At 50.2% G+C, this 15,860-nt stretch overlaps 7 protein-coding genes across 7 annotated transcripts; 2 read left to right on the top strand and 5 right to left on the bottom strand.

Annotated features, from left to right (window-relative positions):
• Window positions 1-414: 414 nt before the first annotated feature.
• On the bottom strand, window positions 415-1,588 carry F5B22DRAFT_634341 (OST3/OST6 family protein; the record flags this gene model as incomplete). The annotated part of the gene is made up of 4 exons (XM_047976970.1): window positions 415-599; window positions 655-998; window positions 1,067-1,167; window positions 1,232-1,588. The coding sequence occupies 4 exons, from the start codon at window positions 1,586-1,588 to the stop codon at window positions 415-417; spliced, it is 987 nt and encodes a 328-aa protein (XP_047833989.1).
• Window positions 1,589-2,066: 478 nt separating this feature from the next.
• On the top strand, window positions 2,067-4,621 carry F5B22DRAFT_594886 (uncharacterized protein). Its single transcript, XM_047974080.1, has 3 exons — window positions 2,067-2,354; window positions 2,408-2,701; window positions 2,774-4,621. Exons 1-3 carry the CDS (start codon window positions 2,292-2,294, stop codon window positions 4,454-4,456), a joined length of 2,040 nt encoding a protein of 679 aa, XP_047833988.1. The 5' UTR covers window positions 2,067-2,291; the 3' UTR covers window positions 4,457-4,621.
• On the bottom strand, window positions 4,622-6,422 carry F5B22DRAFT_594885 (uncharacterized protein). The gene is made up of 2 exons (XM_047974079.1): window positions 5,867-6,422; window positions 4,622-5,696 (listed from the first exon to the last, which is right to left on the bottom strand). The coding sequence occupies exons 1-2, from the start codon at window positions 6,247-6,249 to the stop codon at window positions 4,931-4,933; spliced, it is 1,149 nt and encodes a 382-aa protein (XP_047833987.1). The 5' UTR covers window positions 6,250-6,422; the 3' UTR covers window positions 4,622-4,930.
• Window positions 6,423-7,096, bottom strand: F5B22DRAFT_594882 (uncharacterized protein). Its single transcript, XM_047974078.1, has 3 exons — window positions 7,076-7,096; window positions 6,681-7,007; window positions 6,423-6,625 (listed from the first exon to the last, which is right to left on the bottom strand). Exons 2-3 carry the CDS (start codon window positions 6,903-6,905, stop codon window positions 6,428-6,430), a joined length of 423 nt encoding a protein of 140 aa, XP_047833986.1. The 5' UTR covers window positions 6,906-7,007; window positions 7,076-7,096; the 3' UTR covers window positions 6,423-6,427.
• A 1,918-nt stretch (window positions 7,097-9,014) lies between these two features.
• F5B22DRAFT_594877 (integral peroxisomal membrane peroxin-domain-containing protein) lies at window positions 9,015-10,992 on the bottom strand. The gene has a single exon (XM_047974077.1). The coding sequence runs from the start codon at window positions 10,714-10,716 to the stop codon at window positions 9,217-9,219; it is 1,500 nt and encodes a 499-aa protein (XP_047833985.1). The 5' UTR covers window positions 10,717-10,992; the 3' UTR covers window positions 9,015-9,216.
• A 172-nt stretch (window positions 10,993-11,164) lies between these two features.
• F5B22DRAFT_594875 (uncharacterized protein) lies at window positions 11,165-12,768 on the top strand. Its single transcript, XM_047974076.1, has 2 exons — window positions 11,165-11,542; window positions 11,622-12,768. The coding sequence occupies exons 1-2, from the start codon at window positions 11,340-11,342 to the stop codon at window positions 12,484-12,486; spliced, it is 1,068 nt and encodes a 355-aa protein (XP_047833984.1). The 5' UTR covers window positions 11,165-11,339; the 3' UTR covers window positions 12,487-12,768.
• Window positions 12,769-12,882: 114 nt separating this feature from the next.
• Window positions 12,883-15,400, bottom strand: F5B22DRAFT_594872 (Aldehyde/histidinol dehydrogenase). The gene is made up of 2 exons (XM_047974075.1): window positions 13,893-15,400; window positions 12,883-13,828 (listed from the first exon to the last, which is right to left on the bottom strand). The coding sequence occupies exons 1-2, from the start codon at window positions 15,070-15,072 to the stop codon at window positions 13,401-13,403; spliced, it is 1,608 nt and encodes a 535-aa protein (XP_047833983.1). The 5' UTR covers window positions 15,073-15,400; the 3' UTR covers window positions 12,883-13,400.
• Window positions 15,401-15,860: the final 460 nt, after the last annotated feature.

Here is a 15,860-nt window from a genome sequence, read left to right as displayed (position 1 = left end):
ATGGCTCTTGATGCCAACCGTCTATAGTGGTCCAATGCAGTCAACATTTTATTCTGGTACCAGCCACTCCAAGTAGGAGTGTGTGACCGGTACCTGATGATCTTTGCTTAGAATGATTTGAACAGCCTTTGGCTAGATCATGATGAATTAGTAGACATCAGAGGACCTGTAGGATCAGGATGGCGCTCTACTGAGAACTGGTAGGTAGCAGATACAATGCTTTATATTTCGATCTTCTTTTCCGGCAATGGGAACTCTTGACACACTTCAGTGATCGTCCTATCTCTTTAATATTCCCTTTTGTTTTTTTGCTCGTTCCTCGGCAAAGCCGATCTTCTAAATGCAACGCCAGAAGAGATATCTCCAGTAAAAGATGCGCGCTGGCGCCCCGCCTGTGTACCTGAATCTACCACTTTACATGAATGGGGGAAGCTTGAAAGGATAACCTCCGTTCTTGCCTCGGAAAATGGACATTAAGAAACTGTACATTACGACCAGAATGATACCCCATGCAATGACCATGATTTGTTGCATGTGCGTATCTTTTGTCCTCGGGGCTTTCATAGCAAGGGAGATGGTAGCGAAAGACAGAACGCCGTCTATAAAAAGTTAGCAGCGATTCGTCGCAACGAAAGGGGTTGGTAGAAAGCTTACATATGAAAGCGATGATCTGTGACTCCAGGCCAAATTGACTCTGGAAACCACCGGCAAAGTAGCTGATACCGCCGCGGCCATCTCCTGCCACGTATGGTACTTTGCGGATCTGGTTGAACATGTGGCCGCTGGTAAAGAGAAGGATACCAATCAGGCTGAGGCCAGCGCACACATTCCGGTTGGCGATATATGGCCATATCTTGAAGATAACGCCTGCGACACCGAGTGTGGAGACAATTGACACGATCCAGCGAAGATAATTCACTGGCCGGTAAACAGTAGGATGAGGTCTACCGGGCAGGTGGCGAGCTAGCCAGTCTTGAACCTGCTCAGCAGTTGGTTGGCTAGAGGTAGGATTAGCATTTATTAAGTACAAATAATGGGCTCAGCCTGTTGGGTATCTGCAACATACCCGCTTGTGAAGTCATATCGAATAGGGTCGGGACTAGGAACCGCATGAGGTCCGGTTGTAGGCTGGAAAAGAAGGAGTACCGGAGCTGTTTGTAAGCCGAGCTGTCGAGGGGTTCGCATGATTAGTGGCATCAACCTTCGGAGTACTCGAAAGAGGCACACTAACAGACATAAAAATTTCCCTGCCGTCGGTGAAATCAAGTGTGCTAAGGATCAAGCGCGATTCGCCCTTCTTGTCGCCCTTCACCCAGCTCTTGCCGAGAATTTCCCACTCAGGCTGGAAGATGCCGCATAGCTGACAACCATATTTGGCGTCTAGAGCCGTCAGGAGAACGGCAACGGAATAGTCGCGGGGGGCAGACGTAAGCTTCTTGTAGCTGGAATCGGTAAGCTTCAATGGCGAGGAGGCCACAGCTTGAGTGTGGAAGGTCTCAAAGCGTTCTGTGGAAGAGGACGATGATTTGGCAGCGAAGGACCCGATGGGAAGGGCGAGGACGGAGAGGAGGGCCGGTAACCAGCGCATTTTGGTAGGGAAAGAATGAGAAAAGAACCGGAAGACTCGAATTGGCAGTGCAATTAGGAAGAAGAAAGGAAGGTGAGCTGGCTCGACGTGCGCATCGGATGAGTCGACGACGGGCTAGGAAATTATCGTTGTTTCTTTGCCCAGGCCAAGTGAACAGGTAGGTCGTTGTCAGAGATGTGGATAGCTAGGTAGCTAGCTTCACGATTCCCATAGGAGCTTAGGTCAGGGCCATGTGTAGTGGTGCTCAGTTCAGTCCACGCAATCGTGGCCCAGACAAAAGGTGTCCTCAATCGAGTTCGGAGGAATGGGCCGTATATACACTGTACAAATAGACTGTATCACAATCCAGCTCGAGCCACCTATTGGTACTTAGGTAAGCTTGGCAGCGGCTGTCATGCCCCCACCCATTGTCTGCACTAAGCCAAAGCTGGAAGTTTGTTGATCTTTCACAATGTGCCCCCCACAAAACACGCTCTATCTCTCTCCGTCATCCCTCCGCACATCACATCCATTCATCAATCCACCTTGAACGTCTTCACCAGTTGCTCTAATAAGACACGAGCTGGGTATAAGACGACACTTATTACGCAAGGACCTGTTGAACTCCTGGTCATCACTGAGAGCTGCATAGCTATACCCGATCTCATACCTGCTACCAGCCTACTAAGATTTTCACGCGTCCTGTTCGACCCAGTCCATTGTCATGGGCAGGGTTGCGAAGGCCGCCATGGCCTGCGAGCAGCGCGCAAACGCCGATGGCGAGAAGGTAGGCTTACACTCGAATGGTTCCTGTGACAACTGGCTGACCCTTCGTGCTAGCGTACTCGACGCACCCGGGTCCTCCACAACCTCGAACTTCAGCACCAGAAGAACGAATGCGACTCCGACATTTTGGTGAAAGATGAAGATATCCGTAGATTACGAGTACGGATCCTGTTGCTTCGTGATGAGAACACAGCACTACGAGACCAGGTCGACCTCAATAACGGGAAGAATGCCACTTTAGCCTCGCGATGTGACAACTTAACGGCTCAGATCGAAGACAAAATTGCCTTGGTTCGCTCTCAGGAAGAGCAGCTACGCAAACAGGAAAGGGAGTTTTCAAATCTCAAGGTCAGTACTCGGGAAGCATTTGAACGGTCATTCAGCACCTTTGCTTTGGACTAACTTTGAAATCACACATAGGCCGAGCTTCAATCCATGAACAACATTAACGAGAATTCCGCCAATCTCCTTTCCGAGAAGTTGGCGTTGGCCCGCGAGTTGGCCAATCTGAAGCCTGAGATCGAACACTTGCGATCTCAAGTCAACCAGCAGCAGGCTACCCTTACTGAAAAGCTTTCCTTGGAACGTCAAGTTGACACACTTGAAGTGGAGCTAGCCAATGAGAAGAAAGCCACTAGACGCGCAATGCAAAATCGCGAAAGCAACGACCGAGTCGAGGACGAACTTCGAAAGAAGCTACGCGAGACAGAGAAACAACTAACCGCCGAGAAAGCGGAACGTGAGAGGCTAGAAGACCAACTGGAGCAGAAAACCAAAACCCACGCAATCACCTTGCAGGATCAGAATAACACGCGGGAGGTGGAAGCAGATCTCCGAAAGAAGCTACAAGAGGCTCAGCGACAATTAAAAGAACAGATGGAAGAGAAGGAGAAATTAGAAGAGGAGATACAAAAGGCACAGCGGGCCTCTAACTCGCAGAAAGTCACAGCCCAAAGCTCTGCAGACGCCGAGCTCCATGCCCAGATCGAGGAATTTGAGCGACAGATCACCAAACTTGAAGGCGAGAATAAGATGCGCCAACAGGAACATGAAACGGCTGTTGCCGAACTGGAAGCACTGAATGAGCAGCTTGAGAAGAAGCTCGAGAAAGCGAGAATAAAACTCCGAGGAACCCAGGAAGAGCTGAAGCAGAGTCAAAACAACCTTCTGAAAGCTCAGCAACAGCAAAATCGGTTATCCAGACTCGATGAAACGAAACCGGCAGCTAAGACACAAGCTTTCCGTAAGAGGAAGGCTCAAGAAACGAGCGCGGGCGATTTCACGAATATTGAAATTCAGACACCAAGCGCAGAAGACGCACCTAAGGCGCGACGGGCAATGAAGAAGATTGTCTTTGAGCCGACTGTTGTTGGTGAGAAGTCCAACTTCTCCATAACTCCCTTCCTCAATCGCTCTAAGAATACGAGCATGAGCGAAGAAGCTTCAAATATTGACGAAGGAGTTTTGGAAGACTCTATTCTTGGCCCACAATCAGGCTCTGAACCAACTGAGTCCTCGTTGTCAGAGACCAATGAATCCTCAATCACAAAACCTGTCGAAACCACCGAAGCTGAACCTGCCACCACAGCACCTGTAGAGACTGAAAAGCCTCAAGTGGTGCCCAAGGTACGTGGTAGGCCCAAGAAAGTGCTAGTAGATGCGCCTTCAGCCAAGAAGAACGCCTTGACAACCAAGAAAGCACCAAAAAAGATTCTGAAAACCAAAAGCAGCCTCGAGAAAATCACTGAGACTGACGATGCTTCACCGGAGGAAAAGAGTGAAGATTCTGGAGATGCCGAGCCTAGAGAGAAGACAACAACCGTTAAGTTCAATCTTGCTCCTTCTCATGACGAGGGTAACGATTCGAGTCAAAACGGTGAGATTCCTAAGAAGAAGAAACGGAAGGTACTCGGGTCTACTAAGACGTTATTCGATGAGGATGAGGGAGAAGCGCCAGCCGCAAGGAAGCCAGCGAAGATGCAGCTTGGGGCAAAGAGAGCCAAAGCACCGCTAGGTGTTCAGAAAAACGCCTTTGCGGGTACCACATCGTTCTCGCCACTGAAGCGAGATCGCCGAGGCGTGGGTGCTAGCTTCCTTGCGTAAAACTGGGTTGGTCATGATCATCAAATAGGGGATATCAATAAGGGCATCGCAGGGCTACTTACAGCATTGCATCAATATTGGCGTTGTCGTTTAATACTCGGCGCGAGCACGGTTTGCTTGACAGTCAGTTTGCATGGCTTGAGCCACGGTTATCGGAATAGGAGTTTGGTCTAGGTTTGCTTGCATTGCGCTGTAAGATTATGGGTATGAATACATTGAGTCCCCAATGCTGGAGTCTATTTGCTCCTTCTAGAAACGCCGTTTCCCTTCTATCCCGCGTTGAAATCTATGACATGTGACTGAATTGATGTTTGGACTTTTCATCTCGCCCAGTTACCGTCTTCCCCATCCATGTTTCATGATTGCCCTCTGGACTTCTAGCGGTCATGATTTGTACGTATTGTATATCACCTAACTGTCTCGGCGAAATGACTCGAGAGGTAAGATAAAGTAGCAAACCCCAAAGAGCTTTACTCAAGCGGTTTTGGGCTTTTGGGTAGTGCCTCGTATGCCCGACTCAATCATGACAAGACGATCCTCCCTCCAGCTCCAAACAACCGCAAGCATACCTCCCGGGCCTAGCGCAAGCGTCAAGCCGACGATATAGACAGCCCATTTCACGAGTTGGACGACATTAGCACCACCCAACAGCACTCGATGGACATCGTAGACAGTGATCCAAGCCCACAGGAGCGTGGGGATGAAGCAGCCCCACCAGTCGACCTGGAAGATATAATGCAAACCAGCAGTCGTAGTGGTCATCCACCCCTCGCGGCTCGGCCAGAAGACATACTGGAAACTGAGCTGCAGATCCTCCGAGGTCGCGCAGACGTACAGCGTCACGAAGTGGTTGACGGCGCACACGAGGGCGGCCGCGGCATACACGCGCTTGAGATGCTTGACGTCGGGGTTTCTGGCGTTGCGCGGGGAAGCGGCGCCGCCAGCGAGCAGCAGCGAGGACGTGAACAGGAGGATGTTCACGAAACCCGGGGACGGCTGCCAGAGGAAGATGAGGAACTCTAAAGTGGAGGTGCTGAGGCCAGGGGTGTACATGGCTAGAGTGGGGAGAAGGTAGCCGGCGGCGATACTGAAGAGCAGACCGCGCGCGTAGGGGAGGGATACCTTGCGCCCGGTGGTGTAGTATGCATCTGATTTGGAGATCAATACGTACGAGAGGTAGTACAGCGGGATGATAGCTGCGCCGGCTATGGTCTGGTAGAAGAGGACGAAGAGTCCGGTGCTAGAGGTTTAATTAGTAAAGAAAAAAAAAAAAAAAGAAATCAAGAGAAAAACCTCTCGCCTCTTCATTATTATCTTCTTGCTATGTTTTTTCAATGCATGGTTCGTAATATCGATCTGAGATATCCCCTTGCTTATAGTCCACCAAATAGAGTAAATATAATAACTTACAAGCTCACGAGCTTCCACGAGTTTTTCGCGCGACACGCCTCGACATTCCAAACGGCGATGACGCCGAAGAACTGCACGAGGAAATGCATCTGATGCAGCCGCACGCCGTGGTCCCAGTCGAGGGGTCCGGCAGCGAAAGCGGCGACAAGGAATAAAAGGCCGTTATCCACGACCTCGATGCCGGTGTACCGCGTGCGCATCGGCGTGCCATTGGGATACGTTTTCGCTTCGACTAGCTCGACAAAGTCTACCGGTATCCCCTTGATCCCCGTCTCGATTCGCATAAGCCATGCAGCGAGCGCTGAGGCGAGGGCGAATATCAGCACGTAGAGCGCATTGTAAGGCCGCGTGTTCTTGGAGCTCTTCTTCTTAGTCTTGGCCATCTTGTACAGTTTGAAGACCTGGTCTGTCGTGTAAGGCTAGGTGGAATACCCTTTTTTTGAAACTGAAGCACCAAGAGCCACACGTAATAGATGTTATCTTTGCTCGGAGAGACTGGTGCTTGATCTCATTGAAAAAGATGAGATTCGAAGTCATACGTGATCTCGTCAGAGGTTCGGGCTAAAGTAGGTATTTGGAATCAGCTTTTCGCCGGAGCGGGTACGGAATCCTTCCGGCTGTTGGTGCCAGCCGCGTCGGAGCCATCTCGAAATTGGGCAAATATGTAATTGGTAATATCCCGACAACAAAGTCATCTTTGTATATGGATTTGATAAAGCCAATTGCAAAATATCTGTCAATTGTCTCACAGTCCATTAAGTACGTACGTGGCGCTCAAACATCTGGCATTTGACTTGATTGACTTATGATGCAGCGCACCAACCTGTCCTCCGTCGTAACGCGCTAGCCACCAACTGATGGTATCATGTACTAGGCGTCGCAGCAATTTAGTCTTGATAAAGTTACCTGAGGTAAAACATCGTAGTGATGTGAACAAAGGCGCCAGTAAGGGCTCAAAGGATACTCCGAGAGAACCGATCCACCATAAGCACCGCGTAAGGTGGTGGACAGCCGTGAGTCTAAGACATAGGGCCCGCATCTGTTCCGATCATTATCACGCCGGATCAGCCGCTCATATTTCCGCAGAAGAGCATTCTCGATGTTTCAGAGATACGATACCTTGCAGATGGGTGTAGAAGAGGTAATACACTCTATGAAGCGGCGTAACATGCCCTTGCTTTGATTGTGTTTATACCAATGCCTAGGTAGGCGGGAGAAGGACGAGAGCTTGTACCAGGTGCTTCAAGAATGAGTGAGGGATGGACGGTAAGGTACGAAAGGATGCAGTCAATCTGCATTGAGGGCAGCGTCTCAATGCTATAGGTACATAGGAAGTAGGTAAAGCAATAGGACTTGTCACCGTACCATCGCAGCACCACCCACGACACGAAAGCCGGAAGATACCGCTATGACCGATGGCGATGCTGCTGCGGCTATTGCTTCTGCTATTTCTTGACATCCTCGTGATCCCCCGATGGTCGCTATTCCCACGGAGACGCTGGCTTAGCCAGCAGATTATGGCCCAGAAGCATGGATGGCCCATACATAAACGCGGTCTAGCAAAATGGATCCAAAAGTAGGGAGTCGGAGTCAAGGAAAACGACTCGTATGTAGTCCCGCCATGATCGTGGTTATCATCGTCAAAACTGATAATTATTACGATCAGGAGATGACGAAACCAATAAGTTGGGAGGAGAGGAGATATCTCCGAGTTACTGATAGACAGGATTGTAAGCACCACTGAAACCAATTTCGAAAATCCAACAGTTTCCTACTATTGTCGGAGTTATCTCATCTGCTAGCATTAGGAGAAAGCAATCGAAGCGCGAAATCCTCCCTTGAAGTAACTAATTCGTATTGTCGTCTCCGGTGTGTCATGATATCCAGCCTTGAGCCTAGCTCAGCTCCTCGTAAAATAACGAGTTACATGAGAAGAAATGTCGAAAGTGCCGCCTCCACTCTGCATCCTAGTCTTATCATCTAGGCATGTCATCTTCACTTATCGTTTCTCTGGTTTGCCCATTCATTCGTTCATTCAATCATCACCTCGTCATCATAAGTTCAACCTTCTCAAACGAGAGATAGATTCCAGGTTGTGTACCCGTCCTGTCAACCTTAACCTTTCAGCTGCCAATTTTTCACTCGAAACCATTTCCCGCTCATAGAGGAATTGAGTATTTATCTCAATAAATCTCCAATCTCCTCTCCCTCGTAACCCGTCTCCGTGAGCGACAATAATTGTACAAAGCGAGCGGCAGGGCGATAACAAGGAGCGCGGCAGAAATGCCGAAGAATACGCCGGCTAAAACATCTGTGGTCGTAGAGTCTAGGCCGAAGGGTTCTAGACGAGTATCTCGTCGTGAATTTAAACATGCCATTCTGGGGCGCTGGACGGTCTGAAAATGCATATATGATGGGTGAATGTGTTGCAATTGAAGTAGCTAGTTATTTATTGCTTTCATGGGCGTTGAGAGATATAGGTAGATATGAATCTGGGTTCAAATATTGAATAACCCGTATCTGATCCGTGTCTAGCTTGGGCTACTTCGTTAGTATAGGGACCATATATTCAACTGAAGGCAGCGCTGATTGATTTCTTGCTTACATCTTGGGAGACGTACATATCAGTTGACCGTAGCGTAAACACAGCCTCCTCATATACGGAGGCAATCTCCAGTAAATCCAACGATGGCGGCCAGTCAATTGAGTGTTGAGGCAAAACAGGTGAAGTCAAGGCAGGGATACGCCGTATCAAATGTCAAAATAAGAGATGATAAAGATCCTACAGCACCTTGAATATCGTCTCGTCTTGTCTCTGTTCCGTTTTTCTTCTCAGACAGCAAGGGTACTCTTTATTGTATTTCCGATGTGACGAGTAAACAACAGTGAAAACCCGTTGGGTTCAACGACAGCGGCAATTCTAACTCCGCTCCACGATCGGGATGGAGTTGTGTGACCTCATCTCCACCTACGAATTGACTCGTATTCACTCCCTTAGTTACATGTTCACACATTCAGACACGCTCGCACAAATGCCTGTAGCCGATAATCATGTGATATAAATACACAAGCAGGGGAGAATAAACGACGCGCGCGACCAGCTACCAGAAATAGATTCACAGTGTCCGACTCCAGTTCAAGGGATATACGAGGGGGAAATTTTAGTCATTAGTTTCTCTCTTTTGATAAAGCTGTGCTGGCGGTTAGATAGGTGCGATGATATGAGATGTGTTTTTTCATCATTAAAAAGTAGCCTATTGTACAGAATTGTACACATAGGTAATACAGATGACATGATTACCTAGTCAGCCGTGTTTGATATCAATCAACAGCGTTTACGGCCACACATACTAAGGCACCGCGTCTCTACTAATGAATTTCCGTTTAACCAGTCTCACCCATCTCCTACGTCTCCAGTCCCCTCTCCTCCCATCGCCGTCCTCACCTTCCTCCCAGCTGGGCTTCGGCCGTTTAGGCGTATCGGTAGTCTTGCCTTTACTCAAGGTCGAGCCATCAATGACACCGATCTTCTCTGTTTGCTCATCGTAGATATCATACACCCATCTCTCGCCCTCAGTCTCGATCTCGACGCCCGTGATGATGCGCTCCTCTACCCACTCGCGACTCCATAGATCCAACGCCCACTTCTTCTCGCTCCACTCCCAGCCCTGAGGAGGCTGTACGTCTTCGAAGAACCGAGTACCCACCGGCCGTTCGCCCGCGATCCGCGCCGGTGAGAGGGGGTCATAAGGAGAAGCCGAGAAAATCCAGGGCTCCCACTCCCCAGCTCCCGACAGTCGCTGCAGCTCAAATATCTCTACTTCTCGAGTTTCAGGCGCACTGTCTAGGATTACATCCTGCTCTATCCACTTCTCAACCCACGTCATGGCTCTCTCCTCCTGAGGCTGGACGTGCTTCTTGTGCGCCGTTTCTAGTTGCCTCTGTATAAACGGGTGGCCAAGGCAAGTGACAGTCCAACCGGCAACGAGGAATAACAGTCGCCAAGGAATTGCATTGGCCGCAATACACATGAACATGCAGGTAGCGAACAAGATGACGAACAAGGCGCTGCTCTGGGCCTCATTGCTAAAGTTAGTTCGCGGCACGACGAGCCTCACTATGGCGTCGTGCATCTGGCTGAAGTCCTCCATGCTGTTCTGTAGATCCCGCATGTTATGGAAAAAATCCCGGCTCAGCTCCTTCGCAGGCTTGACAGTGATGGCGGGCGCGATAGGCGGGCCGCCAGGTGAGTAACCCATACCCATAACTTGCTCGTTCGTCGAGTCAAACTCGGCCGCGGGGTGTCGCGCGATAAAGTTCGGCACTAGGATACTAACTAGGAGAATCACAAGCGGCAGCAGCGGCAGGAGGGAAGGGTCTAGACACACGAACGTATAGATGGCGAGAAACGAGAGAGTGTGTGTTGGGCGACGCCACGCCAATAGCCGGATCACGCGGGCCTGGAAGACGAAGACGACGCCGATGCGCGCATTAAAGCGGCGGAAGTTATTGGACATGGTGGGAAGGTTAAAGTTGGGCTTCGCGGTCCGGCCCGGTAACGGGTCGTCCTGGGGGATCTCGGCATCGTCGAGCGGCACTACTTGAGCCAGTAGCTTCTCAACGAGATGGTCTTGTATCCGTGCCTTTCCCTTCAACGCAGAGAGGCGACCGCGAAGCCCGCCGGCGCGGGACGGGGTTTCGGTGTCTGAGGAATAAGTGTCATGGCTTTCGTTTCGCTTGTGGGAAATCGACGGCGTGGGTGTCTGCGATCGCGGCGATGAGCGGTTCAGTATGATAGTTGGTATAGGGTCGTCGCGGTTGACAAAGGTTTCGGCGCTACGCTCGTCCATGGCTGACTAACTTCAATATAATCCCCGTACCGTTTGATCGTTTGATTGTAGGGTTTGCTGTTGCAGGTTTCACGATGACGTAAGTGGGAGTAGCATATACTCCTTTGGCGGATCATAACCAGCGCCAGTGACTGTATCAAATCATGAAGAAATATCTCGGAAAAGCATGTTCCATGGATGCTAGGGGGGGGAAGTCATGCATCAAGCTGAAATGCTATGAGGATGTTATAGAGGTGGAATTGGCATCACATGCAAATGCGTCTGCCTCTGATGTTGTCGGAAGCGGCAGTGAAGGGTGTCTGAGATACCCACCTAAGCTAGTAAATTTAGTGGATCTGGACAGTGGCTCGAGTGGATCATCCGCGGGGTTGGTTAAGCTACCTAGGTAGGTAATATTTAGCGGGGAGGGTGGGGCAAGGTGCATACCTGCCCTGCAGCTTTTTTGATCTTTGGAAATGAAGCTCTCATCACTTCTGATCTCTTAAGAGAAATTCCATCATATCATCAATCAATCACAACTAGCACTGAACCCCTCCGAGAGCAATCGGAATAAATTGATACCTTTCGTTTTTGTATCCGAACGCTGAAGAATTGACCCTCGAGCCGAACGAAACATATCGATCATGCCCATCACAATATTACAGCCTGCACCGCCGCCGGGCTATCTCCCGAACGAATCTTTCGGCGCAAATTCAGATTCCGACTCAGAAGGCGGAGTCGATATTGAAGGAGATGTTTCTATGAAAGTGACGTCTACACGATCTCGCCAGTCTGACGCCATAGTAACCCCCGGGGAAATAATAACAGAAGACCCTCAATGGATGCGGTAGGTAGAGAAAGAAGTATTCTAAGCTGCGATCCAGTCTGCTGTTGCCGAGCTAACGTGATTTCCTTGTTCTATACAGAGGCCACGGAACTTACACAACCACCGAACCCCCAGCCATCGTGTCCTCCGTCGCAGGCACGTTAGCTAAGACCAACAAGCTTCTCTCTGTACGACCTCTCCGCGCCCGCTACACCCCCGAGATCGGTGACCTTGTCGTCGGGCGAATCGTCGAGGTACAGTCCCGCCGGTGGCGTGTAGACGTTGGCGCTGCGCTCTTAGCTCAACTGCCGCTATCAGCGATCAATCTACCAGGTGGTATCCAGCGACGGCGCACCGAGACCGACGAATTGCAAATACGAACGTTCTTTTCCGAGGGCGAACTCTTGGTCGCCGAAGTACAGCAACTCTACGGTGATGGCGGGGCTGTGCTTCACACGCGCTCTCTCAAGTACGGGAAGTTGCGCAACGGGCTGTTCATGGCCGTGAGTGGCACGGGTGGTGGCGGAGGTGTCGTGCGCGCGCGTCGCCAGGCTTTCGCCATGGATATTAATGTCGGCGGGGGTGCTGCCACGGACGACGCTGAGAAGGTAGACATCATCCTCGGCGTTAATGGGTATATATGGATCAGCAAGCATATCGAGGGCGAAGGGCCGGCGGCCGAGACCTCCGGGCCCGCCATCACCAGGGTCGAGGAGAGCGTAGGGTTGAATGTGTATTCAAGCCAGAATGATGAGATACCCGTCGCCACGATGCGTGAGATCGCGCGGGTCAAGGGTGTGATTGAGGCTCTGGTTGAGCACGGGTTGCGAGTGGACGAGGAGATGGTGGTAAGGGGGTATCAAGAGGCTGTTGAGTTGGCGAGGGGCGACGGCGACGGGGAAGAGACGTTGTATCTGGGTGGTGAACGGGGACGAAGACTTGCGGATGCCCTTGTTGGTCGGTAGTCTTCAGATGTGACATATTACTTGAGACGGGGGTGATGTATATAGATGAGGAGGAATGATACCACACCCATGGTCTTATGGGCCCCTAGAAGTAATAGACATCCCTACAAAGAATGGCCGCGCCATAGAGCGAAAAACGCGAGACTAATCATCCACACTAGGGGATAGAATACCTATATGTATAAAAATATTATATATTCAAGTCCGTGTTCGTGGTGATACATATTCATAGGTAAATATCCAAGCAACACTACATAGCCAAAGTAGAATGAAACAAGCGACGTAATCATATGTTTGCAACAACACTTCTGCCCCGAGGCTTAAGACACGTGTGTTTGGTTTGTAGACAAGATATCCAGGCATCTGCTAGAGCACACTAGCTCGGCTATTATGTCTCCAAGATGGTATGAACAATTTACTTCCTTCCCCGTCACGATTATCCAGACATAAAAAAATTCACGATAGGACCTAGTATAGGCTTAGTAATAGATGGTTAGACGATAATATTATCGAAGCTAAGGACCTAGACAAGCTGGAGAGAAAATAAAGGGGGGCCGGCGTGAGAGAATATAGCGTTTACGAGGTTAAATACCACCCTCAAGTCTATCTAGCGAAGCCTTGAACTTGTTATATAATGTGAGAGCCACGAGAAGTAGTAAAACGCAGTGGAAATCTCATAGCCTGGCGTCCGGACCTTCATCAAATCAACACATCAGCTAGTTAAGCATGATTATCTAAAAACAATTCACAATTGACGCGAATTGGAAAATGAAATTGGGTATATATTAGGCTCTCATTGACTTTCACGAGTCTTCTGAGGACATGCCAGCTTTACAATCCATATGCCCAGGCTTCACCTATTCCGAGCGAGGTTTTGCAGCCATAGTCAGACAGTACAAAGCGATGCTACCAGATTACGCGAGGAATTTCGAGAGGCGATGGAACTGGGTTTGGTAGGCGTACCCAGCAGCGAGGACGGCAAGCCATCGAAGTAGCGCGCTTTTGACCGTGGGGCCCCCGAGCCCGAAGAGCATCCAGATCCAGTAGCCCACCCCCGTGATCTTCTTGCCGTTGCGGTCAAAGTCGGGCTTCTGGCTGTGCATCCAGAGGTACTGTTTCAGCTCCGACTGTAAGTACGGCGCGTAGCGCACACGCAACAGCTTGTCCATCCAGCCGGGTGTCGCTACCACGGTGCGTCGGTGCGTGAAGCAGTCGAAGGATGCACGCCCGTGGTATGCGCCTGTGCCAGACTCGCCAACACCACCGAAGGGAAGAGTATACACGCACCCATGCATGTAAGAGTCGTTCATACTTGCTCCGCCTGACGTGACATTGCTAAGAACTTGAATTGGGGTCAGTTGGACGATACGACTTATTGCCAAAGAAAAATTGCAAGATTAGCATACCTTTTTCATTTTCGGCTTTTGAACCGAAGGTCATGAGAGATAAGGGGGTAGGGTCCACCTCATTCATGACTCTGATGGCTTCAGTTACATCGTCGACGGGATAAATAGACCAGATGGGACCGAACGATTCGTCCACCATCATCGGGTCGCCGATGGAATCAACAAGCACGACGGTAGGGGCGATGTATAGATTAGACCTATCTGTCTCTCCGCCCATGACGATCTTGCCATTTGTCTTGTCCAACATGCCCTTTATACGATCAAACGTTCTCTCGTTGACGATGCGTCCATAATCAGGACTGTTTTTGGCGCCCTGTGGGAAGAAGTCTTTGCATGCGGCGTTAAGGCACTTGATGAACTCATCCACTACTTCGCGTTGCACACAGACGTAGTTTTGAGACATGCAGACCTGGCCTGCATTGTGGGACTTGCCCCAAAGAAGCCGGCGTGCCGCCAAAGGCAGGTTAGAAGCTTTGGAAACAAAGGCAGGGTTTCTGCCGCCTAGTTCGAGGGTTACGGGGGTTAGAGTTTCAGCTGCCTTCTTGGAAATGATCCTCGCGACATTAGAATTGCCCGTATACATGATCTTTCCCCACTTCTCGTTTAGGAGGGCCTGTGTCTCGGGAATGGCGCCGTTTACCACGCGGAAAGCGTTCGGGTCGAGATACTTCCCGACGATCTCCTTCAGGACCATGGCGGTTGCGGGTGAGCTCTCGGAAGGTTTGAGGATGGCAGTGCATCCCGCACTAATGGCACCGATAAGAGGGCACATACTGAGCATGAAGGGGTAGTTGTAGGCGCCGATGATGAGCACTGCGCCTAGAGGCTCCTTTCGGATACGCGGCCTCAGAGGCGCGTAGGTCAATGGGAAGTCCAAGTTGGTGTCGTCTTTGGCCCAGGTCTTCAGTTTCTTCATGATGTGTTGGAGATCACCGATAGTATATGATACCTCGCCGACAAGAGCTTCCAAGGATGGCTTGCCGATGTCCTGCTTCAGGGCAGCAATCAGATGCGGGGTGTAATCGGTGATACCCCAGTACAGCTTCCTCAATTGCACGAGACGCCATTCGATGTCCTTCGTCTTTTGCGACGCGAAGGTCGCCCGGGCATCGGCAGCATACTGAGCAATCTTATCCAAAGAGTCGGCCTCAAAGGGGGGTATCTTGGGATCGGAAGCCATTTTCACTTGACAAAGTGGTAGTGATAATGGATGTGTCTAGATTCGGCTGCACGTGGTTGGATGGAAATGTAACGTCAATTAATTGATTTGGGAATCCAGGCAGAGCAGCAACCACATAGGTCGAGCTAGGAGTAGGTAGCTACAGGTAAGGAGCTGGCTACTGCGCCAAAGGAATTGTCGAAAGCAATAACCAAAGATGTAATGTACAGAGGAGTATTATAAGGGAATTGCTGAGGTGAAGCGAGATCAAGAACGAGAGGGGAACAATGACCTCGCTGACTGCAGCACAAGCTGTCAAGGGTCTATCTACATGTAGGGATCATCTACCTTTGCATCTTCTTACTTAAGGTAGCAAGCCGAGGCATCTCTCATCACAAATTTATGGGGAGGAAGTGCACTACCTATTCAATGTGGCTTAAGCACTGTACTTCGTCTGGATGTGGCTTTGAGTGGCGTTTGTCTCGGGCGACCCTGTCCTCGGCATTCGTACGAAATAAGACGAGTTGTTCGGAACGATCCAGCTGTAGCCTGTCAGCTACACTACCTACTTAGTTATTATGTTCATGCCAATTCTGCATAGCTGCTCGTTGTGTTTCATCTGCGATAATTGTCCTTGTAATCAGTCGGCTGTGTTGGCCGTTTCTTTCGGTAGCAGCGATTCTCTCAGCCAACCTACCTAGCTGACCGAGATAGGTTCAAGGAAGAAGCCTGGCAAAGACTGGCGGGGGCTTGTAGCGAACCCAGGTCTGCCAGGGATTCAGTAGAACATATCGCCATAATGCTGTAGA

Source organism: Xylaria bambusicola, assembly GCF_022495145.1.
Source record: "Xylaria bambusicola strain CBS 139988 unplaced genomic scaffold F5B22scaffold_7, whole genome shotgun sequence".
Taxonomy (NCBI): Eukaryota; Fungi; Ascomycota; class Sordariomycetes; order Xylariales; family Xylariaceae; genus Xylaria; species Xylaria bambusicola.
The sequence above is the reverse complement of the archived record's forward strand: the minus strand, read 5'-3'. Positions and strand labels throughout refer to the sequence as shown.